We start from the raw sequence: 25,729 nt of genomic DNA on the forward strand, positions 1-25,729 counted from the left end.
GTTTTGTCACTACAATAACCCACCTCAACCACTGATCCGCTAAGTAGTTACCTCCTTGTATTGAGATAGGGACCAGAAAAACAGGACCTCCCCTTTAAGTCACCCAGATCCCTTTTTTGCACTAAAAGAGCATCCAGTAACCAATAATGTGGTGGGGATATAACCTCATGGACAGACATAGGATGGAGAACTCAGTCCCAGGGGGCACAGACATGTACTGGGGGGGGGGGGGGGGGGACATATTCAGTATCTACCTATGAGGAGGCAACTGCAGGCATTAATCTTTCTACTGGGGGGCAAATACCTATTAGGGGCACTTATCTCCAGTATAGTGGAGGCAACTACCTAGTGTGGGGGGGGGGGGGGGGGTATATGCCTATTGAGGGGCACCTATATACCAAGAGGAACATTATTACTTTTTTTGGCACTAAGGGTGGGTAAGAAGCAAGGATGATGCTGGAAAAGGGCAGACTAAGATGTTTCCGCAGATACGAGTTGTGGATGGGAGAAGTCGTCCCAGTGGTCTATGCCAGAAGGAAAAGAAAAGGAAGACAAGGCGCCCCCTGCAGTCACTGGATGTAACAACTTCTTGACTTGATAGAGTTCCCCTTTAACTAGCAATATATCACTCCCTCCCAGATCCCAGGCATACACGGCTATATCAGAGAGTCTCAGCAGGCGACTTAGTGTAGGCCTTAGTGACTTCTGGCATTACATCATGTCTTGATATATGATGCAGAAGCCAGCACTCCCGGGGCTTGTAGGAGACGCATCCTGCAATGTACCAGCCAGCCAAGAAGCAAATGGAATATAAAATTGATCATAACAATAATTGTAGCGAGCAGGAGGATGAGTAATGGATTTTTTGATCCAGATGACTGAAGTATTGCTCTTCATATATGATTAGAAAATTATTGCTTAAATGCAATGAAATAAGGAAGGTGCAATCTGCTCTGCCTTCCCGACTCCTTTCAAGGAATCTGTCAATCATACGGTAAAATATGATTCCTGCTGTGGCTGCCGAGGCCGACCTATTCCAGGGAGAAAGCTACAAAAACATCTGACCATCTATCTATCTATCTATCTATCTATCTATCTATCTATCTATCTATCTATCTATCTCCTATCTATCTATCTCCTATCTATCTATCTCCTATCTATCTATCTATCTATCTATCTATCTATCTATCTATCTATCTTCTATCTATCTCCTATCTATCTATCTATCTATCTATCTATCTATCTATCTCCTATGTATCTATCTATCTATCTATCTATCTATCTATCTATCTATCTATCTATCTCCTATCTATCTATCTATCTATCTATCTATCTATCTATCTATCTATCTATCTATCTATCTCCTATCTATCTATCTCCTATCTATCATCTATCTATCTATCTATCTATCTCCTATCTATCTATCTCCTATCTATCTATCTATCTATCTATCTTCTATCTATCTATTCAAAAGGATCGCCCACAGTACTCCAATTCGTGATAAAGAAAAAGTGTTTATTCACACATAATGTGCAGCACAGCACAACAAGTTAAGTGCGTAACTTGTTGTGCTGTGCTGCACATTATGTGTGAATAAACACTTTTTCTTTATCACGAATTGGAGTGCTGTGGGCGATCCTTTTGAATATTGTGAGTCCTGGTCAAGACTACCTGCAGGCACCCTTGACTCTAACCTGGAGTAGTGCTGCTCAGAAATCTGAAAGACTTGTATCTATCTATCTATCTATCTATCTATCTATCTATTTATGTATTATATATCTGTCATCTATCTATCTATCTATCTATCTATCTATCTATCTCCTATCTATCTATCTATCTATCTATCTATCTCTCTCATACAATTTTATTAATCCTTTCTCCTGTTTGTGTTAGTAATAAGTAATATGGCGCCCCTGGCATTGGCCACGCTTGGGTTTATAGGGTTTTCCTGCTGGCTCTTTGTCTCTCTGGCTCAGCATCAACGCCAAATGCTCCGGCTTTACTCTGCAGATTTGCCTGCTGAGACATCCAGTAGGAGAGAAGCAGCTTTGCTTCTCCTTGGGGAGACACAGGGGAAATAAGGTAAAGGTTAAATTGACCGACCCATGTAGCAGAGCTGTGAAAGTGTCACGATACCCTGTGCTGAGTCTATTACATTTCTGCTAATCCCTATGACAGTAATGTTAATAAACAGTACCAATAAGCAAGGGTGTAAAGAGGGGGGCATAAGGGATCACAAGTAGCAGCTGCACCTAGGCCCTGCCAGTATTATAACTGGCACATAGAAGGAGGGGTCCCTGTAACTTTATGTTACATTGGGGTCCCATAACTATAGCTGAATCATAACTGATGAAAATAAAAAGTTACTTGTTTTATTAGTTCTCTATTTTTTGCATGGCTTCTTCATTTCAGAATTGTAGTTCAGCATTTGATCATAAATTGAGAAGGTGGCGCTGTTGCATTGGTATCTATGAAAAATATCAGCTCATGGCTGTGGTGAAAAGAGGTACTGCAGCTCATAAATATTAATATAGTTTTGTTTTGAATGCAGCATCTCTCAGAAGCTAAAAAAAATGATCTGCAACACTAAATAATTTAACATGACCTTTTGCATGATATATTTAATTTTAAGTGCATTATACCGAACAATACACAGACCAATCCATGTCCAGCAGGGTCTATGAGAGGTCAGCCCCAGTACAACACATATACTCTTCAGTACAGCTGTGTGTCTGCCATACAATGTAAAAAAAAACAAAAAAAACACATGGCACACTCCATCACTTTGCTTATTGAAGAGGGAATCCTGTTCCCACTTTCTCTATAGTATACTCTAAGAAGCAGCAGTAGAATGGAGGACTTTATAGAGCTGTAATAAGCAGTGTAGGCTGTGAATTATCGCCTGGGTGACAATTAATACTCAAGGTTAGCTCTTGTAGTCTCTCTACAGTCTTTCTGTCTGCCTCTTGGTGTCTACAGCCATGTCCTCCTTCTCTATCTACCCATTTCCATAGACTTCTATAGAAAGCATGTAACCGATCCAAAGAAAATTAGGAAGTTAGGAGGGGGGAGCTTGATAAGGGGTAAAAGAGACATTATTTCTCTGATAAAATATATTAGACATTATGGGGGAGATTTATCAAACACGGTGTAAAGTGAAACTGGCTCAGTTGCCCCTAGCAACCAATCAGATTCCACCTTTCATTTTCCAAAAAATCTGTGAGGAGTGAAAGGTGGAATCTGATCGGTTGCTAGGGGCAACTGAGCCAGTTTTACTTTACACCATATTTGATAAATATAAATAAATAAATAAATAAATATATATATATATATATATATATATATATATATATATATTCATATTCATCCTGGAAGTAAACAGACTGTGAGCGGACACAGGGAATCTTTGCCGTTTATAGTAATGGACTAGTATAGCCTAGCTATTAGAAGTGACAGCCTGTGGAGCTTGTTGGCTGTCAGTGACGGCTGAGAAGAGTCACTTTTCTGACGTTTTCTGGACACTGTGAGAGACATCAGCCTGTATGGAAGCTAAGATATGTTGGGCCCTAGGGAAAGCTATAGCTGGGGCCCAGAGACACATGTGAAGCCTGGCTAGAGTTAAAGTGTATTTGTTGAAAATTCTGCTATATAGTTCTAGAATATTCAAACGTTCTGCACTACTCTGGGTGTCAAGCATCAAAATGGAAGCCAGTTAGGCCCCTACTGTGAACTGTAATTATCAAGTATGAGTGCCTATGAGTCTGTAACATGGTGTCTTGTTGTGCATGTGACTGGGTTATGTTACTCACACAGGTCAGGTTTTGTTTTACGTAACTTGAAGCTTCCAGGCGCCAGTTCATAATGTGTAAAAGGTCCTCAGCCACGTGCCAGTTATAGTTCTGCTGTCTTCCTATATGGCAGAGGGATCTTTGAGACGTCTCGGACACTGGCGTCCTGTTGTTAAGGACCAGCTGTTACTGTTACCTCTGCACCCCTTGTGGTGATAATGCTGGTTGGTGGTTCAGTATGAGGGAAGGGCCAAAGGGCGGATGCCCAGGATGCAAATTTCTTAAGGGTGCGTTCACACCTACAGGATCCGCAGCGTAAATTACTCTGCGAGTCTGTCAGGTCCTGGCAGATCACTTTCACTACATACACGCAGCGTGTATGTAATTCTGCCCTTTAACCCCTTCAGCTCCCACTTCGCTGTATACATTACCTCTCCTCGCTGCACGGGTCCCGGCGTACTGCTCTCCCGCCCGGTCAATCAGTGGCCGCGGCAGGGAAACACACTGATTGGCCGGGCGGGAAAGCAGTACGCCGGGACCTCGTGCAGCGAGGAGAGGTAATGTATACAGAGCGGGAGCCGGGCGGGAGCTGAAGGGGTTAAGCGGCCGGCAGAATTACATACACGCAGCGTTCGTTCAGACCGATGCGTGTATGTAATGAAAGTGATCTGCCAGGACCTACCCGACTCGCAGCGTAATTTAAGCTGCGAGTCGCTAGGTGTGAAGGCACCCTAAAGGTACAAAATTGTACAGATTTTACACACTTAAAGGGGTGCTCCAATTTTTTGTCTTTAAAAATCAACTGGCATCAGAAATTTATACGGATTGATAATTCACTTATATTTGCAAATCCCCCTAGAAAACCTCTCCTGCTCTGGACAGTTCCTGACACGGACAGAGGTGGCAGCAGAGAGCGCTGTGTCAGACATGGGGCAGGGCTGACCTGTAGGGCAGAGATTAATGTAGAGGTATGGATAGAGTAGGATAGGATGGTAAGAGAACAGGAAAGGCAGGGGAAATGGAGTTAATGTGGAGAGCAGCAGTGTAAGGTAAGGGGTCATTTACTAGACTGGTGCGACAAGTATGGGTTCCTGACCCATAGACCTTGCACTTCTTTCCCCGAGCATTGGCAACCCCAGCTACTGCCGCCTCCGCCGCTGGTTTTATCGATGAAAGAAAATAAGTCATAATGGTTGTGATGGAAATAAATCCAGATGTTACTGCACAGATCTTGGCGATGCTTCTCCTCCCAGGGAAAACGTAATGAAATGTGAACTTGGAGGATGAAGAAACCTCGTATAGTCAAAGTAAAAAATGAATGGAAAATGGCCGCTCAACAAGCCAAAGAGCAAGGCCAAAACATAGATCAGGGCCGAGATGAAGGTCTAGGTGACAGTCCTGGCACACCTGGGTATGAGGCTTCTTACAGCCGCTCACAATGTAGATCGCTGCTGGCGGAGAAGACATAAATGTATCCAAAATCAACAATTTATTTTACTTTTGGTTTTATTTAAAGGGAAAGGGATATGGTCTCATAGAAAAATAGGACAGTAAACTACTTCTATTTAAAAACCTACAGTCTTCCAGTACTTATCAGCTGCTGTATGCTCTGCAGAAAGTGGTGTATTCTTTCCAGTCTGACACAGCACTCTCTGCTGCCACCTCTGTCCATGTCAGGAACTGTCAAGAGCAGCAGCAAATCCCCATAGAAAACCTCTTCTGCTCTGGACAGTTCCTGACATGGACAGAGGTGGCAGCAGAGAGCACTGTGTCAGACTGGAAAGAATACCCCACTTCCTGCAGGACATAAAGCAGTTAATAAGTACTGGACTGCCTGAGATTTATTTTTTATAGAAATATTATACATATCTGACAACCGTTTGTATAAAACATTTTATTCCTCAGGACTACCCCTTTAAGACCCAAGATAACGTGGGCGATACAGGGTAAAAGAGATAATGTGGGCGATACAGGGTTAAAGTGGATTTTTCTTTCAAATCAACTGGTTTCAGAAAATTAAATAGATTTGTAATTGACTTCTATTTAAAAATCTCCAGTATTCCCATACTTATCAGCTGCTGTATGTCCTGCAGGAAGTGGTGTATTCTTTCCAGTCTGACACAGTGCTCTCTGCTGCCACCTCTGTCCATGTCAGGAGAGGTTTTCTATAGGGATTTGCTACTGCTCTGGACAGTTCCTAACATGGACAGAGGTGGCAGCAGAGAGCACCGTCTCAGACTGGAAAGAATACGCTGCTTCCTGCAGGGTATACAGCAGCTGATAAGTACTGGATTATAAGATTTTGTTAATAGAAATAATTTACAAATCTGTATATATGTTTTTGACACCAGTTTGTATAATTTTATCCCTTTAACATAATGTAGGCAATTGAGGGTTAAGTGTAAAAATAAAAATTACAGGCAAAAAGTGCGTAATACTTGGAAAATGCACTTTTTTTTTTCCTCCTCCCAAAACTATAGGTTGAAATATAAACCGAGCGCAAATAGAAATGGTAATTTTTGTCCATCCCGCTGACTCATCTCATACCTACACATGTAGATGACGTCTTTATGGCTACTGTAGTGTAATGTATACACCAGATGCCGCTGCGAGGAATAACAAAGAGCAGATGGAAGCCATTTCCCCTCTCCGTAAAGGCCGCCGTTTATATCCGGAAGTTATTCATTTGTGTTTCTATTTCTGCCCCCGGAACAGACGGAAGAAGCGTCCGGTTGTCTGCGGGAAGACGTCTCCAGCTTTGAACTCCCTGTAAGTGATACAAGGGCCATGGAGTCTGATGGATGGGGTTACATACTATATGGCGGCATAGGGCCATTGGCCTGATGGAGATGACCAGTGGTTGTGTCCATACTTGGATCCTGGTCGCGGCTCAGATAGTTGGCACAGGATATGACGGACGCAACATCCAACACTTTGAAACTGGATCCTTGGTATGGGCCGGGCAAGCATGCTCACTATCCTAGGGGGAAATGTTATCAGGGTCCACGTAAGCTGAAGTAAGCGCTATGGGATTAGTGTGACTAAACAGGGACTTTACATCAAGACTGAGCCGAAAGGGGGAACCCCATAAGAATCTGGGCCCTATCACCAGTCTGGTCCTCCAGCGGGCAAAGTGGGTGTACATGCCATCTCTTACACCAGGGATGGGAACCCTCCAGCTGGTGCAAAACTACAATTCCCATCATGCCTGGACAGCCAAAGCGAAGCTTTGGCTGTCCAGGCATGATGGGAATTGTAGTTTTGCAAAAGCTGGATGGCCGAAAATTCCCCCTGTTCCGGTTGTACACCAATAGGGATGGACAGTTCCCAATTACATATGGGTCTCCAAATTCCAAGGGTCCCATTCTACTTGATCGGTGGACAATGTAAATAAAGTTTGTTCATACACTGCCACTGTCACTTTAAATATCTTCCCAGGTGATTCCTAGCATATTTGTATATCGCTTCATTTACCAAAAATGACTCCTTACCCCCAGAAAAATACTGTAAAGTCTTGGCCACTAGGTGTCTCACTTCTCTGCAGTCTACTGCCTGTCGTTAGGGGGATTCTGTCTTTAGTAACACACAGAAAGAGGGTGGGGCTTAGCTTGTGCTATGTGCAGGAGAGAGCCTGAAAGCCTGCGTACTGAGAAGCTGAACCAGTCTGTCCGCTTATAATGACTACATTGAGGGACATTTATTATTCAGTCTAAAAAGTGATTAGTAGTATAGAGTATTTGTATGTTTTTAGCCAGCCAAATAGGACTAATAATAATAATAATTATAAATATATAGTAATAAAAATAAATTTCAAAAAAATTGCGGCAGAAAAGGCACCAGTTATTGCAGATTGTTAAAATTGCGCAAATGATAAATCGGGGTGCAAACCCTGGATTTTGCACATTTGAATACTGGTTCATAAATAAAAAAAAACAACAAAAAACGCAAAAAACAACATTCACCTAAGAATAAGCACAGTGCCCTTGCTTAATGTCCCGCATGGTGTCTTAAAAGGTAAATCAAGGCTTTTCTCTCGTCTCTGACCATCCATAAAGATGAGGGTTGCTGTATGTCCGGATTGCTGCAGTGTAATCCCCCTTGCTGTTACCACCACAACCAGCAGTTCAGTGCTGACTGTAACCCTTTCCTTGCTGGGCAGCTGCTATTACCTTCATTTATACTACCGTAGAACCTTGGAAGAGAAGTACATCAACCCCCTCTGCCATATTAAGTGGTGTGCTGTATAAATCATCCCCCAGCACGGTGCCAGCCTGTTCAGTTCAGTGCACTTTCCCCAGCATAGCAGAGAGGAGTATGGCAGGACTGGCAAGAGAGAAGAAAGCAAGTCCTGTGTGAGTACTACTACTAGGAAACAGCCCGGCTCAGGTCCCCTACTCTGAATGGAGAGATAAAAAGTGCTGTGCACCATAGAGGGGACTCTTATGGGCTCAATGACAGCACTAAAATCACTGTGTCACCTCTCTAATGGGTTAATTCAGCAATACCATACGGGAGATCCAGCTAGTGTTCGGAGTCTTACAGGTGGGGGGGGGGTGTTCGTGTGAAAATGAGCTCTAACTTCAGATGAAATAAATCTGCCTCTCTAGTGCCACCTATTGGTAGCTTCCATTTATGTCAATACCTGACCGGGTGTAGGGCCCTATTATAGGGACGATTATCGTTCGAAAAATCGTTTAGATTTGAGCGATAATCATTTAGTGTAATAGCGGACAATGACTAAACGACCAACGAGAAATCGTTAGTCGTTTGATAGAATTTGGACCTATTTGTATCGTTGATGGTTCGCAAATCGTTCGCATGGAATAAGACGTTGCTCAGTCGTTTCCAGTAGCGACGAACGAAATAGTGACGACAAGACAACCGCAAGAACGAAAGAACATAGGTAACGATTATCGTTCCGTGTTAATTGGGCGAACGAATTCAGGTCGTTCGCCGGAGCGGTCATTTGAGATCGTTTGTTGTTAATCGTGGAAAAATTGTTAGATCGTTTGAATTTGAACGATTATCGCTTAGTGTAATAGCGGACAACGATTAAACGGCCAACGAGAAATCATTAGTCATTTGATAGAATTTGGGCCTATTTTTATCGTTGATCGTTCACATGGAATAAGACGTCGTTCAGCTGTTCCCAATAGCGACGACAAGACGACCGCGAGAACGATCGTAACGCAAGAACGAAAGAACATAGGCAACTACCATCGTTCCGTATAATTGGGCGAACGATTTCAGGTCATTCGCCATAGCGGTCATTTGAGATCTTTTATCGTTAATCGTCGAAAAATCGCTTAGTACCCTAAGACACAGGCAGCACCTGGCATATGTGTACCAGGCTCATACCTGTAAGACAGAATGCATTAAGGGGTTAAAGGAATTTTCCAACCAGAGGCATGTACTACTTGCCCACCAAACACTTCTGACTACTAGGGGGGGCCTTGAATACTCTGTATCGGTTCTCCTATAACTCAGATCAGGGGTGTCAACCTCGCTGCCTTTCAACTGTTGCAAAACTACAACTCCCATCATGCCTGGACAGCCAAAGCTTTCTGGAATTGTAGTTTTGCAATAGCTGGAGGGCCACAAGCTTGACACATATGGCTTAGATCAGGGGTAGGAACGTTGGCTCTCCAGCTGTTGCAAAACTACAACTCCCATCATGCCTGGACAGCCTGTCCAGGTATGATGGTAGTTGTAGTTTTGCAACATCTGGAGAGCCAACGTTCCCTACGCCTGACTTAGACCTCTGCAGACCTCCCAATAACCCCCAGATAATCGGTCAGATAGTAATAGTTTATTTATGTACACAGGAGCTGTAATCACACTTCAGTCAATCCTTATATAGAACAAGCTCGGCAACGCGTCCTTAGAAGTTTACGGGGGTGGCCGGCTTTGCAACGTCCAGCTCGGCATCCAACCAGCGGTATTTACGGTGACGACGCAGGACCTCGATGGCTTTCTGCTCCAGAGGAGTTGGAACGATACCGAGGTCTTCCAGGCCGGGGAGATCGGGATATTTCTTGTCCGTTATGTGAAACTGGAGGATAAAAAACAAAACAACAAGATTTGTGTTATAAACAGGTCATGTGGTCACCTACAGCCGTTTCTGAACACCGTTCCTATAGTGGCGGAAAAAGGAGTCGAATCAAGGTCTAAAGCTGCCCATACATGTAAAATAACTGGGGGACAAAAATTATTTTTTTTAACCTCCCATGTACATGCACACTCAGCTCAACTGAGCGTGCATGTGTTCTTAATAGGGAGAAAAGAGAAACAACCCTGCTGGTGGCTTATCTCCCCAAGAACAAAAGGAAATCCAACATGTCCAATCCTTATCCCTCACAACATCTGTCATTAGATAGATAGATAGATAGATAGATACTCGTGCCTGCTCACACAGCTATTGACATGATAAGAAGTGGAGACTGTACTTACCCGATCCACTTTGTCGCGGCTCGTCCACTTGTCAAATGGATTCAACTCGAAGAACCTCGCAACCAGACTGCAAAGAGGAAACGGCCACAGATGTCACTTCATTAACCTACAATCCCTCGTACATTTCTAGGAGGAAAGGCCTCAAGTTCTATGAAAAGACGCTCATGGGGAACGCAAGTGTTTACTAAAACAGCCATGAAGACATTTCCTTATCTACAATGAAGCTCATTGTGGAGGACGTTGGCGCCCTCTGCAGGTGTAACTATAGTAATACATATCAGAACATAGGAATGGCAGTCACCGACAACTAGGGGGAGATTTATTTCGTCTGGAGTTTCATATGCGGAATTTATTACGAGTTTAGTCCCCATAATAAATCTGGCACACCTTCAGAAATGGAAACGTATAGCTGCTATGAGGTATGAAGCGTCCGTCACGGGACCAGGATCTGGCCGGGCGGTTCAGTACACATTTAGATATGGAAATACACTGGAGGTGTTTGTGTTAAAGGGAGTCTGTCATCTGTAATTTACGCTACAAAGAGCTGACTCTGATACATAGGTGTTAGGAGAAGGATACACATGGTACCTTTCATATATCCATCTGTGCTTCCGGCATGTAGAGTCAAAGGAGGCTTTCCCAAGCTCCTGATCTGCTGTAAGCTGGAATTTCTACATGCCGCAAAAATAATCAATTGGCGGGGAGACATAAACAATCCTTTATATCGTTTGCGCGCCCATGGAAACTGACAGCACAGATATACAAATATCTCTGCTGTCAGTTTCCAGATCGCACATGCAGTACATACACCCCCAGTGCACTGCTGTGTGTATGTATCATTCCACTGTCCGGCTCTCCTGTCCTGCTCTCTGACCGTTGCACGCTGCAGCTGTCAATCATTCTAGAGGAAGCAGCAGCAGAAGAGTGGGATGCCGGATCACACAGCAGTGCACTAGGTATGTACTGCATGTGTTATCTGGAAACTGACAGCACAGATATATAAATACCCGTATATCAGTTTACCTTTGCTATCACCCGAACATGTCCCGTTTACACAAAAAGGGTGGGTCACATTGAGAAATACGTGCGGAGAAGTTCCGCCGGATTAAGTCGCTGGGTCCCAGGTCGCGTCTCTGCCCATCCCATAGACTCAATTCTATGGGCGAATTCCGCCAGCCGCCGAAAGAATTGACAAGTTAATGCTTTCGACGGAGGGCGGAATCCGCCTGTGCATAGCACTGAGTCTATGGCATGGGCGGAGATGCGAGCGGGGACGAGAGACGGAATCCGTCGGAACTCTTGATACATTGCTGCCCATGGTGAGACTAACAATTCTTTCCATGCTTGTAATTCTCTATTCAGTCTCCTTCCTCCAGTTCCGAGATCCTTCTTTCTGCTGAAGACACAAAATCTGTGTGTGAGCTTTTCTCTCTGTCTCCCCCTCCCTTCTGACACAGCTGATGTAAACAAGTCCCCGACAGGCTATATCTGCAACATTGTAGCTTCTTTGCAATACTGGGAGGGGAACCTAAGAATAACCCTCCCGGCATTACAAAGAAGCTACAATGTTGAAGATAAAGCCAGCCAGGGACTTGTTTACATCAGCTGTCTCCGAATGGAGGAGGGGGAGACAGAGAGAAAAGCTAACACACAGATTTTAGTGTCTTTAGCAGAAAGCAGCAGCTCTGAACTGGGGGAAGGCGACTGAATAGATATTGGCATAGAGTATGGCATGAATCGTTAGACTCGCCATGGGCAGCAACATATCAGCAGTTATGTTTCAGTGGAATAACCCTTTAAAGGTCTTGGCCTATGAAAGACAATCATGAGCTCAGCTAGTTTTGTCCAACCCATAGAGCTGAATGGAGCAGCAGGACTCATATCTAATCTCTGCTCCATTCAACCAAGGACACAGGACCCTTGTGATCAGTAGAGGTCCCAGGGGACCCCTGTTGATCAGACACTGTTCTCTCCAAAGTAAGTACACTGCTCTTAAGTCCCACAAATGTACTTACTGATAGAAGGGACGAGGCAGTGGATAATGCAGCAACGGTCTATGAGCAACGGCAAAAATGTACTTGACCATATCCTGAAGAAGATACCGATGGGGTCTAAAAGATAAAACGGGAAGAAAAAGAAATTTATTAGCACTTAGTAAGGTGAAAGCACATTAACTCCTTAAGGATATCATGTACCTGTACATCATGGCGTCCAAAGTGAGCTCTCTGTACTACCCCACCCCTGGCTGCTATCAGCATCCCTGGTGGTCTAGAGGCAGATTGGGCTTTCACCAGGCCTCAGCGATATAATTACACTGGTCCCGCCTGGGCAATCGATTACTAGAGAATTCATCAGACCTTAGTAACAGAGTATCGGAAACATAGATCAATGCTGTACATAGGTACTGCATTGATCCCTATGAGCAATTAGTGAGTTGCTCATAGGATTCCCCTAGGGCAGGCATGTCCAAAGTCCGGCCCGCGTTCCGAACTTTTACGGCCCCCCAGGTATCCGGCAGCAACAGATACCTTGCGCCACGCCACTCTAGTGCACAGAAAAGGAAAGCCGAAATCTCGCAATGTCCGAGATTTCGGCTTTCCTTTCCCGTGCATTAGAGCAGTGTTTCTCAACCAGTGTGCCGCGGGCGCTGTCCCCCTCACCTACTGGCCCGGACATGCTCCTCCAATCAGGGGAGACCAGGAGCGTGGTGCGCCACGCACCACGCTCCCGGTCTCCCCTGATTGGAGGAGCGAGTCCGGGCCAGTAGGTGAGGGGGACGGCGCCCGCGGCGAGCATTTCAAGGAAGGTGAGCAGGGATGGGGGAGAAACAGGAGAGAAGCAGGGGGGAGAGAAACATGGGGATGGGGGAGAAACAGGGGGGAGAGAAACATGGGGATGGGGAGAAACGGGAGAGAAGCAGGGGGGAGAGAAACATGGGGATGGGGGAGAGAAACAGAGATATCCCTTTTGTGTTTATCGAAACAGGCCCAGGTTTCACACTGAGTATAAATACATTTAGAATCTATATTATTAACTATATGTATAATATGTACTGTTTTAGTGTCATTTTGTGCCATTTTGGTTGGTGGTGTGCCCCGGGATTTTTTAAGTATAAAAAGTGTGCAGTTTTCAATAAACTTTGTAAAAAAAAGTTTATTTGCATTCATTTTAATGGTCCAAAGAATGTCAAGCAAAATGGTCGGCCCTCGCACATGTTCACTTCATCAAATTTGGCACTCTTCGAAAAAAGTTTGCACATGCCTGCCCTAGGGGGACTATAAATTACAGTAAAAAAGAAAAAAAACTGAATAATAAAAATCCTTTAAAGTTCAAGTCACTCCCCTCCCCTTTACCATTATATAAATAAAAAAAACATATTTTCTAAGGCTGCAGAATCGCCTGTAGATGAAGAAATTTTAAAGTGTCACTGTCGTTTAATTTATTTATTTTTTGCAGAAATCAATAGTACAGACGATTTTAAGAAACTTTGTAATTTGGTTTATTAGCCGAAAAAAGCATTTTTATCATGAGAAAGCAGTTTGAAGCTCTCCCCCCTGTCTTCATGGTCCCCTATGGAGAGGGGAGGGGTTGAGGGAGATGAGGCACCAAAACAGGGCAACAAAAAGTTAATTTTCAGCTACATCACTGGTCTATCTCTTCTCAAGTCAGCACCTCTGACCTCTGAATATCGGCTTTCACACAGGTACCGCTGTGTAATCCTTTGTTCTCTGCTGGCGACTAATCTCCCTCCTCCCCTCTCCATAGGTTACACAGGGCCCGACTGATGTAAAAGAGTCGAGATTTCCTCATAATGAGCAGTGAAAGAGAGAGGAGGGAGGGGGGGGGGGGACCTGGGGAAAGTCTTTGTGAATGCAGACTGACATATTTGCTTAATAAACCCAATTACAAAGTTTCTTAAAATCGCCTGGACTATTGATTTCTGCAAAAAAACAAACAAAACGTTGGTCCCGGCCTCTTACCCAGCTAAGGCGTATGTCTTTCCTGCAGAGTCGGGGTCTTTGATTATATTGATGATCGCCTTGGCCACATCCACTACCTGCAAATATAAAAGTCAGTGTGACTATATAGCAGTATATGACAGGTAACAATTCACACTCGTCATCTCCCGGCAGTATAGAGGATCACGGGTGATAGTCACCAGTGTACATACACCATACAGCTACTCACATAGATGGGCTGCTTCACTGTCTTCTGACCGAAAGATATGAGTGGGACGCCTCCGAACCAGCGCATGTCTGCAGGGGAGGAAAGCGGGTCACCAGACAAAAGTAAACTAGAAAGCGACACCAGGACCCAGCCGGCCATTTCTTTCATGACCCATAACGCATTCTGACCCATCATAGAGAAAATTGTAATACCACCAGGTGGTGCCAAATACCCCAGAGCAGGCCATGTATTACCACCATACAATGCACCAAACAAATGCCATAGTATCTCCCCAACATAAGGCAGCACCATTGGCAGCAGTACTACCCCCAGTACCAGCTCCCCCCTCTCCTGTACCTGCCCAGTGATCATCCCTCATCCTCTAACCCCACAGAGACGGCTCTGATGATGAAGGGCTGCCATTATAGGGGTGGGTTCTGCTTTAAGGTCCCTGCTTTTTGCTGATGTCCAGCACAGCCAGGGGACTTGCCAGAGATCCCACATCCCACAGATTCAGAAGTGCTGCCCTGGACCACCAGGGAAACTAATGTGAGGCAGATAGTACCATGGAGCAGAAGGCAAACAAATGTAAACCTGAAATTATTCTAGAAGATCAGCTAAACAAATAAGACCCCACAATATCCTATACCACCAGCTAAACAAATAACCACCCATACTACACTAGAGCACCAGGAAAACAAGACCACACAGTACCCTAGAGCACCAGGGAACCAATTATATACTAGACCACCACCTAAACGAAAAAGACCCCACAGTACCCTAGAGCACCAGGGAAACAAAAAAAACCCCCTAGCACCCTAGACCACCAGGGAACAAAATACAAACTTGAAATAACCAGATAACCAAGGAAACACGACTCTAGACAGGGAAATAAACGTGAACCCAAAGCTAAAACACCCAGGAAAATCTTAATCCAATTTTTCTTGTCTTATTTTCTGTTGTCTGAACTTGTCTTACACTTCCCGTCATACTGCCGCAAACCTTTATTGGCGTTTCATGGCTCGGCCAATTGCGGAGTCCGGCAATGACAGACTGGATCCAGTTCAATCCCAAAAGGAAAAGGATGAATGCTCTACCTGTTCAATCCTCTATATGCATGATGGGAATTGTAGTTTTGCAACAGATGGAGGGCCGAAGGTTCCCCATCCCTGCTCTATAGGGAAGGCAAAACACAACCCCCATAGACGCTACCATACAGAAACAGTAATGTTTTAGCCTCTGGGACCCCGGCACATACTTGCGTAATAATTGAGGAACTTGTCTTCCCGGCCGTACATCTCTGAAGGCTTCAGGATGATGGCGTCAGGAAAGGCCTCCCTCACAGCCTGCTCTCCCACTGCCTGGTGGAAAGACAAAAAGAGGTTATTAATAGAAAGGCTTATTCTACCACACATAGACAAGGGACAGCAGAACATGTCACAAGACCTCAGACTTGTAATAAGATCACAACAGGTCTCACTCCTGAGACCCACCGCAATCCCGAGATACAGCCGGGGGAGCGAGATGGTACACTCCACTCCCTGGCCGGCAGAACATTTGACTCGTTTGCTCTATAGACTATAATGGAGCCAACAAGTAGGATATGATTGACAGCTGTAGAGAAACTTGCAGTGTACTCATCTGATTGAAGCAGGTCTCAGGAATAAGACCCAATGCAATCAATAACATCTAACATCTATCTTTTTATGATCATTGGGAGTTGCCTATAGGAATAAAGGAGCTGCAGTGCTAATGTAGTTGTATACAATGGCACAGTGAGCGACTGTGGGTGTGACTGCTCTCGTATGGGGCAGTGCTGCACTTCTCTGCACTGTACATTGCCAGGGTGCCGCTGATCCGGAACAGTATGCCAAGCTGTATAAGTTCTGCAACCCTTTAAAGGGGTACTCCGGTACAAAATTTCTAGATCAGTCAGCCTGGACATTTTTGGACACAATAATGGATCTATAAGAAACATTCGTTGTGGTTCTATGGCAGGCACTCACCTTGTTCCTCAAAAACTTGGAGGGGCTCTTCATGTCAGCGTTAAGATGGGAGACGTGGATAAACTTCTCCACGCCTGCTTCTCGAGCCAATGTTGCAATGTTTCTTGGGATGTTGACAAACACGTCCTCGAAGCTGAAATTACTAAAGGAAAAAACGCAAGGTCGCATTTATATTATTCTTATGTGTCAATGCCTTAAAGGGGTGCTCCAGCGTGAGGGCACTTTTTTGGGGGGACCGGGGAGGAGGTGGTTGAAATAAAAGACGTCCACTTACCTCCTCGGTTCCAGCGGCGGGTCCCGCATCACGGCGCTCCGGTGCCCGGCCGCTTCCTGGTGTCTGACGCCACCCGAGACGCTTTGTCTCAGGGCCGCTCAGCCACTCAGTAAAGGAGGCGGCATCCGTTTGAAGTCCGCTCGGATCCCGCCTCCTTCACTGAGTGGCTGAGCGGCCCTGAGACGTAGTGTCTCAGGCGGCGTCAGACACCAGGAAGCGGCCGGGAACCAGGCACCGTGATGCGGGACCCACCTCTGGAACGAGGGAGGTAAGTGGACGTCTTTTATTTCAGCCACCTCCTCCCCGGTCCCCCAAAAAAGTGCCCCCACGCTGGAGCACCCCTTTAAAGGGGTAGTTCCCCAAAGATTTTTATTCTTTCAAATATACCGGTCCCAGCAAGTGTCAGAGATTTGTAATTTACTTCTATTTGAAAGAAATGTTTTCTTTGGTGAACTACTCCTTTAAAGAGGTTATCCAGGAAAAGCTAACTTGTACCGTTACCACAGGACAGAAGACGATAAGAGATCTTGGGGGGGGGGGGGGGGGGGGGGGGGGGGCAACCTTCATACCCCCCGGTGATCTACATATCGGCCACCGGCTGCTTCGTTATGAATACAGGTGCGGGTATGGCACATGTCCCATGGCTCTATTCATTCCTATGCAGGAAGGGCTCTATTACATGGACCGATAATCGGACCTATCTGGCTGATTATCACTGTGTAATAAACACAACGATCAGCCGACATCAATCATCAGCTGACCGACTGCGCATTGGTACGTGTAATAGCGGTGCGCGGCTGGTGGCTGAAGATTTCCAAACTGCATACATTACCTATCCATGGTCCAGGGCTCCCCTTGCGGTCTTCTTCTCCCCGGGTCCCGCGCGCTGCAGCTTCAGAGCGGCCTGTCTGAGCTGACAGGCCGCTCAGCCAATCACAGGCCAGTGATTGGCTGAGCGGCCTGTCAGCTGAGACAAGACGCTCTGGACCTGCAGCGCGCGGGACCCAGTGAGAAGCGGACTGCAAGAGGAGCCCTGGACCATGGATAGGTAGTGTATACAGTTTAAGCAAGGGCTGCAAGGACATCGGTAACGATGTCCCTGCAGCCCTTGTCAAACGATTATCGGGCCGTGTAATAGGAACCTAAGTGTCCATTCTGTTATGGAGGGTCACAAAATAAATATATATATATATATATATATATATATTAGATTTCTCTACGGATTTGATATGTATTTATAGCGAGATGTGCTGCACGCGGCCCCAGGCCTTAGGGCCAGTTCACACTGTGTGAGACTGAGGCAGACGGAATTACGCCGCTTTTGCTCCGTGTGAACCAGCGCTTCGTGTACCCTAACTACAAACTTAGGCCTCATTCACACGTCCACAGAATCTGTCCATACTTGCGGCTCCTCAATTACGGACACATTTAAAACCAATAGGTGTCAATGTGCCTATTTATACATATGCAATTTTTGCTGATCCATATATTGGCTCTGATATATTAAATAGGAACCGTCCAAGTGCGGATCCCCAAATTTAACACTGATCACTGTTTATAATGTAGAAGCACAAAGTTCTGTCCTCAATCGGGGATCTGTGCACTTGCGGAGGTGTGAGTGTAGCCTTAAGGCCCTATTCCACCAACAGATCTGACAACAGATTATCTGCCAAAGATTTGAAGCCAAACCCAGGAACAGACTATAACCAGAGAACAGGTCATAAAGGAAAGACTGGATTTCTCCTCTTTTCAAATCCACTCCTGGGTTTGGCTTCAAATCTTTGGCAGATAATCTGTTGTCAGATCTGTTGGTGGAATAGGGCCTTTTGTGTACAGACATTCCCTGATCACTGTATAGGTTGTGTCCGATATCGCAGCTCGGCCCCATTGACCATATACATGTAGGCAGAGAACACAATTGTTTTTTATGCGTGGCCATCCCTCTATCTGCAATAGAATTGACCAGAACAGAAGCGTCCATATTCACAACCACCTCATCATTCAATCCCCTTCTGCAATGCTCAGCACATGTTGGGAGTTGTTATTCCTGAGAGGAGTAAGAGGCTGAAGTGAGTTACATTGCATATACTGCACGACGCTTTATATTGCATGCTATATAATCTATTGGTAGCACAGGCGGATTCTCGTATACACAGGGGTGCAAAACCACTTACTTTGTCTCCCATTCCTTTCCCACCAGGTTGATCACCACGTCGGAGTGCTGCAGGGCCTGTCTGGTGGATTCCATGTTTCTTGGATCCCATTCCTGAAATAGTAATAATAATAATAATAATAATAATAATAATAATAATAATAATAATAATAATAATGTATAAGGGTCATTTAAATCTTTTCAGTATATAGGAAACCATCACCCATACACTACAAGAGGTGTCTACACTGCAAAGGGGGTCCCTATTGTGGTCATACAGACTATAAGGGGGAGCTCTCTTAAAGGGTAAATATCAGCAATTAAGACTCATCTAACCAGCTGGTAGCCCTCTATTGTGCACAGGGTGTCGAGGAGGAAGGTATGTCTTTTATCTTCCTCCTTTGCGCCGTTCCCGTGCTGTTAGCAGTGTAATCCTCACCCCGCAGCACTGCCCCTCCCCCAGAGCATCAAGACAACCCGCTCCTTCTAATGATTACCAATGGAGCGGGGTCCAGTCCGGCCCTCTGGGGGCGTGGGGTGCTCCGGACCAAGGATTACACTGCTAACAGCACTGGAATGCCGGCGAGGACAAAGGTAAGAGACACATACCTTCCTCCTCGGCGCCCCGTACGCAATATGTGGCTATTAGTAGGATAGGTTTTTATAACATGCTGATAGTTGAAGCTCTCCTCCAGTCTTCATGGTTCTCTATGGAGAGGGGAGGAGTGGAGGGAGATGAGGCACCAAAACAGGACAACAAAGAGTTAATTTACAGCTACATCACCAGGCTCTCTCCTCTTAAGTCAGCACTGAAAACTCTGACCTCTGAATACCGGCTTTCACACAGCTCCCACAGTGTAATCCTTTGTTCTCTGCTGCAGACTAATCTCCCTCCTCCATAGAACAGACAGCGGCATGTCTGATGCAACAAGACGAGATTTCCTGATAATGAGCAGTGGATGAGAGAGAGAAGGGAGGGGGGCCTAGGGAAAGGCTTTTTGAATGCAGATAATGAAATATTTGCCTAATAAACCCAATTACAAGGTTTTTTAAAATCACCTGTACTATTGATTTCTGCAATACACCCAGCTGTCAATCACATCTGGCTCATTCAGGCTAGTCTATGGAGCGAAGAAGTCAAAGGTCCCTGTCAACTGAGGAGTGTAGCACACTGCTGCAGACTCCCCCAGCTGTATCTCAGGACTGTCGTGGGTCTCAAGAGATCTGATGCGATCAGTAATTTTAGACTATAGATACTTACCAAGAACTGTAACTGGCCCAGATCTCCCATCGGTCGGAGATACATGACGTCATACTGGTCACATCTATAGGGTATGGTGACCTGGGAGCCAATACGACCTGAAACCATAAATAGAAGAGCTGTAAGTGGCATGGAAGATGCAGTGTAATGGGAAAAGAATTATAGAAAAATTTAAAAAGCTGAGAACAATAAAACCAGCTGACAACCAATATGGCTGCTACTAAATGAGAAAACCGGATAAGAACCAACATGACTGAGGCTGCACTGGTCATCACCATGCTTACTCAGGACACTGTGGGGGAGATTTATCAAACATGGTGTAAAGTGAAACTGGCTCAGTTGCCCCTAGCAACCAATCAGATTCCTCCTTTCATTCCTCACAGACTCTTTGGAAAATGAAAGGTGGAATCTGGAGAAGTTGGATGCAGCCCTAGGACTGCTGGGAAAACGAGGATACAGCTTATAGCCATATCCATGTTCTCCACGACTCCTTAGGGTGGCATCCAACTTGCCGAGCATTCGGATTCAGGTGGAATCTGATTGGTTTCTAGGGGCAACTGAGCCAGTTTCACTTTACACCATGTTTGATAAACCTCCCCGTGTGTGTGGCATTACAGCTCGGCCTTATTCACTAGAAATGAACTGCAATACCAGACACAACCAACAGACAGGTGCAGCGCTATGACCAGAAAACTGCAATTTTTTTCTAATCCGGAAAAAAAAACCTTTTAGGGTAGCTTCACACATACCGTATTGTATTGTATCCGCAGCAGAAAATCAGCTGCGGTACAGTACGTGTGAATCTACCCTTAAAGTGTTACTAGGTATTAAAAACCTGTCATGTCAGAGTGTCACAGTTGTTCAGGAACTGGGTCCTGAGACCCCCACGATTGCTGGAACCAATAGTAAAAAGTGCTTAGATAAGGGGTTCTCTCCCCCAAACGTCTATGGAGTCTCCTGCAACAAGCCGGGGGGGGGGGGGATAGGGCTTATTCCGATGCTTCTGGTTTTAGTGGTTTGGTAAGTTTCAAAACTCAGACCCTTACCAGTCAAAATTTTTGACACATATCTCTAACATGTCAAAAGTTTTATTTAAATGACAGTAACACTTATATATAAACCCAAAAATTTATATATATATATATATATATATATATATATATATATACACACACACACACACTCTCCTTTACTAGATGATCATCAGATTCCTATAGCACAGGCAAGCAGTTCCTCCTAGTGGCTAGATAAGGGTAGTAATAATAATCATATTGATTTGTATAGCGCTAAGAGATTCCCAGTACCGAGCTTGTTGACAACATATCTTCCCAAGAATCCTGTAGCGCCGAACACTGTGGCCACCACCCCGCTGACGGCAGAGCGCCCGGGTTTGCCATGGGGGATAACAGCGTGATGTACGCTCCTCTGCTGCAGGGCCACGGGAACAGAGGCGGCCAGCGACGAGATCTGTGACCCTAAGAGAAAATACAGAACATGTATTATTGGAGGCGTCATCCTCATATATGTACAGACAGTCCGTACACACGACAGGGACTATAACCAGGATATAAGAAATGAAGCATTTCCCATAAAAAGTGTATATTGGTGATTTGTATAACTTTTGGGGGGCAATACAATACTTTAATAAAAAATTTTGCCGGATTTCTCCTTTAACCCCTACACAAGTAAATGCTTCAATAGCAGACACAGCTATGAGGAAGGGCAGTATTGTTTCTGAGAGAAAGATTGTGCAAGGGAAAGAGAGAGAGAGAGAGAGAAAGTGTGCAAGGCAGAGAGAGAAAGAGAGCGCATGAGAAAGAGCGTGCAAGGGAAAGAGAAAAAAGGGCAAGAGAAAATGAGTAAAAAAAGAGTGAAAGAGAAAGAGAGCGTGCAAGGGAGAGAGCGTGCAAGGGAGAGATAAAATAGTGCAAGAGAAAATAAGAAAAAAGAGTGAGCAAAGAGCGTGCAAGAGAGAGAGAGAGAGAGAGAGAAAGAGCGTGCAAGAGAGAGAGAGAGAGAAAGAGCGTGCAAGAGAGAGAGAGAGAAAGAGCGTGCAAGAGAGAGAGAGAGAGAGAGAGAAAGAGCGTGCAAGAGAGAGAGAGAAAGAGCGTGCAAGAGAGAGAGAGAGAGAAAGAGCGTGCAAGAGAGAGAGAGAGAGAGAGAGAAAGAGCGTGCAAGAGAGAGAGAGAGAGAAAGAGCGTGCAAGAGAGAGAGAGAGAAAGAGCGTGCAAGAGAGAGAGAGAGAAAGAGCGTGCAAGAGAGAGAGAGAGAGAGAGAGAGAAAGAGCGTGCAAGAGAGAGAGAGAGAAAGAGCGTGCAAGAGAGAGAGAGAGAGAAAGAGCGTGCAAGAGAGAGAGAGAGAGAAAGAGCGTGCAAGAGAGAGAAAGAGCGTGCAAGAGAGAGAGAGAGAAAGAGCGTGCAAGAGAGAGAGAGAGAAAGAGCGTGCAAGAGAGAGAGAGAGAAAGAGCGTGCAAGAGAGAGAGAGAGAGAGAGAGAGAGAGAGAAAGAGCGTGCAAGAGAGAGAGAGAGAGAAAGAGCGTGCAAGAGAGAGAGAGAGAGAAAGAGCGTGCAAGAGAGAGAGAGAGAGAAAGAGCGTGCAAGAGAGAGAGAAAGAGCGTGCAAGAGAGAGAGAGAGAAAGAGCGTGCAAGAGAGAGAGAGAGAGAGAGAGAGAGAGAGAAAGAGCGTGCAAGAGAGAGAGAGAGAGAAAGAGCGTGCAAGAGAGAGAGAGAGAGAAAGAGCGTGCAAGAGAGAGAGAGAGAGAAAGAGCGTGCAAGAGAGAGAGAGAGAGAAAGAGCGTGCAAGAGAGAGAGAGAGAGAAAGAGCGTGCAAGAGAGAGAGAGAGAGAAAGAGCGTGCAAGAGAGAGAGAGAGAGAAAGAGCGTGCAAGAGAGAGAGAGAGAAAGAGCGTGCAAGAGAGAGAGAGAGAGAAAGAGCGTGCAAGAGAGAGAGAGAGAGAAAGAGCGTGCAAGAGAGAGAGAGAGAGAAAGAGCGTGCAAGAGAGAGAGAGAGAAAGAGCGTGCAAGAGAGAGAGAGAGAGAGAAAGAGCGTGCAAGAGAGAGAGAGAGAAAGAGCGTGCAAGAGAGAGAGAGAGAAAGAGCGTGCAAGAGAGAGAGAGAGAGAGAGAAAGAGCGTGCAAGAGAGAGAGAGAGAGAGAAAGAGCGTGCAAGAGAGAGAGAAGAGAGAAAGAGCGTGCAAGAGAGAGAGAGAGAAAGAGCGTGCAAGAGAGAGAGAGAGAAAGAGCGTGCAAGAGAGAGAGAGAAAGAGCGTGCAAGAGAGAGAGAGAGAGAGCGTGCAAGAGAGAGAAAGAGCGTGCAAGAGAGAGAGAGAGAGAGAGCGTGCAAGAGAGAGAAAGAGCGTGCAAGAGAGAGAGAAAGAGCGTGCAAGAGAGAGAAAAAGAGCGTGCAAGAGAGAGAAAGAGCGTGCAAGAGAGAGAAAGAGCGTGCAAGAAAGAAACAGTGTGGAAGAGAGAGAGAAAGTGTGCAAAAAAGAAAGAGTGCAAGAGCGAGAGAGACTGCAAGAGACAGAGCATGCCAGAGAGAGAGCGCACAGAAGAGAGAGAGTGTGTTCAAAGGAGAGAGAGAGCAAGGAGATTACTGAGAACAAAAATTGGAGCAGATGAAAAGAGCAAAAGAGAAAGCACAAAATAGAGGAAGAAAGTGGTGAAATAGAGAGAAGGCCGGCGCTAACAGAGAAAGTAGCCATCTGTTATAGAGAGGAGGGGGGGGGGGAGGGTGCAAAATACAGCAAGGTGGACGATCCTCTTCCCAGTATACCAATACTCAGCATCAACTGGGAGATTTGAGCTCTGAAGTTTGCAGAACAATGAATGCAGCTCTGGGGTATAGTCCAGGCTGTAACTTGGTTATGCATGTACATAATGACTCGGCTGTGCACATTTTATATATATATGACGTTGCAGCAGAAATGAGTTAAAGCGGCATGAGGGTGTCAGTAGTTCCAGACAAATCCCCTGTCATAGAACCCTACTGCAACTTGGGTGCAAATCTGATCACGTGATAGAATCTTGGGCTTCGAACAGATGTCAACAGGAAGTGAACTTGCAACTGTCAGCTATGGTGAAGAACTGTAAGTCCCAGCACACCCTGACAGGACATGTCACACGCCCTGTCACCTGAGATCCCTTTAAGCTGGGAGTTGTAGTACTGGAGAATATATATGCAGCAGGATATGTATGACGACAATCGCATCCTCCTCCGTCCGCATCCGCTCCCTATGACTTACGTGACATTGCCCGGGCACCGGCCGCCCTGCAGAGGATAATGACCGCCATCTTGCCCGAGATCCCACAAGCCTGCGCGAACTACGGAAGCCGCGGTGGACGCACTTGGTATTTGACACTTTGACGCTCAATAGCTCCACCTAGTGGTCAAAACGCGATATGGCGACGTTTTCCCTAAGAAATCTACATTTATAAAAAATATATATATATACTTTCTATCTTCAGAAAAAGTCCCCTTTTTATCAAGGGTTTATTATTTATGGGACTAGTTATACTTTGTAATAGTCTCTGACCCCAATAACTTGTCTGAGGCTGCGCACCTAACATAGGTTTATGGTGCCCATAGCAACCAATCACAGCCCAGCTTTCACTTTTCATACTGCTCTGGTAAAATGAAAGCCAAGCTGGGATTGGTTGTTACGGGCAACAAGGAAAATCTTATTATAAAGATTATCTGCCAAAGATTTGAAGCCAAAGCCAGGAATGGATTTGAAAAGAGGAAAAATCTCAGTCTTTCCTTTATGACCTGATCTCTATTTATAGTCTGTTTCTGGCTTTGGCTTCAAATCTTTGCCAGATAATCTGTCAGATATTCTTTCTGCGTATATGGACCCTAAAGGATACCTGTCAGCTGCAGGATCAGCAATGATTTCCTCTCTTTTTATCCGGAAGTTTGGTTCCCCATGGATAGGAACAATCAATGAGACTGAAGTGCGCAAGAACCCCATTGGACCACATTACGGTCTCATTTCGTGCTCGTAACCAGAGCCGATTCTAGGGTTTCTGCCACCTGAGGCAAAATTAAGACGGCCGCCCTTCACAAAACCTAGGCTTAACCGCCCCCCCCACGACTATCTAACTGCCTGCCCAATCATCACTAAGCCACACACACACACACGACTAGCTGTGGCAGTGGTGCAGCTCATGATCACCCCCTCAGCACGACCCCCGTTTGCTCACCACAGCACAGCAGGTGGGGGCACGGCCGGTGATCAAGCCTGGACAGTTCCTGACATGGACAGAGGTGGCAGCCGAGAGCACCGTGTCAGACTGGAAAGATTACACCACTTCTTGCGGGACATACAGCAGCTGATAAGTACTGGAAGACTTGGCGAACCTGTCAAAATGTTCAGGTTCGGCTACATTATCCGAACACTCTGCGTTTGAGTCCCAGCACCTGCAGAAGTTGGGTGCTGCACTAGAGCTGCTAGGAAAACACGGATACAGTTTATAGGCCGTATCCTATCCATGTTTTCCAGGAGTCCCTAGGGCAGCATCCATCTTCTGAAGCCGTTCGGATAATGTACTCAAAACTTGTAAAGACTCATTTGCTTCTAGCAGGAAAACCTATATAAATGAGACAAGGTGCACACGGATTGATAGTCAAAATAT

At 45.4% G+C, this 25,729-nt stretch overlaps 1 protein-coding gene across 1 annotated transcript; it reads right to left on the reverse strand.

The window, feature by feature from the left end:
• Positions 1-9,582: 9,582 nt before the first annotated feature.
• On the reverse strand, positions 9,583-24,443 carry NDUFA9 (NADH:ubiquinone oxidoreductase subunit A9). The gene is made up of 11 exons (XM_069952828.1): positions 24,340-24,443; positions 21,403-21,573; positions 20,099-20,196; positions 18,860-18,951; positions 16,412-16,553; positions 15,664-15,766; positions 14,427-14,494; positions 14,219-14,295; positions 12,254-12,349; positions 10,239-10,305; positions 9,583-9,840 (listed from the first exon to the last, which is right to left on the reverse strand). Exons 1-11 carry the CDS (start codon positions 24,386-24,388, stop codon positions 9,670-9,672), a joined length of 1,134 nt encoding a protein of 377 aa, XP_069808929.1. The 5' UTR covers positions 24,389-24,443; the 3' UTR covers positions 9,583-9,669.
• Positions 24,444-25,729: the final 1,286 nt, after the last annotated feature.

Source organism: Dendropsophus ebraccatus, chromosome 1 (genome assembly GCF_027789765.1).
Source record: "Dendropsophus ebraccatus isolate aDenEbr1 chromosome 1, aDenEbr1.pat, whole genome shotgun sequence".
NCBI lineage: Eukaryota > Metazoa > Chordata > Amphibia > Anura > Hylidae > Dendropsophus > Dendropsophus ebraccatus.

Bases quoted from the DNA above. Each gene is read 5' to 3' on its own strand.
- NDUFA9 (XM_069952828.1), bottom strand. From the start codon at position 24,388: ATGGCGGTCATTATCCTCTGCAGGGCGGCCGGTGCCCGGGCAATGTCA. The intron at 20,197-21,402 runs GTACTGGGAATC...TTATGGTTTCAG, and splicing joins ATATGTTGTCAACAAGCTCG to GTCGTATTGGCTCCCAGGTC. The intron at 12,350-14,218 runs GTAAGAGGCCGG...TTTATCTTTTAG, and splicing joins AAGACATACGCCTTAGCTGG to ACCCCATCGGTATCTTCTTC.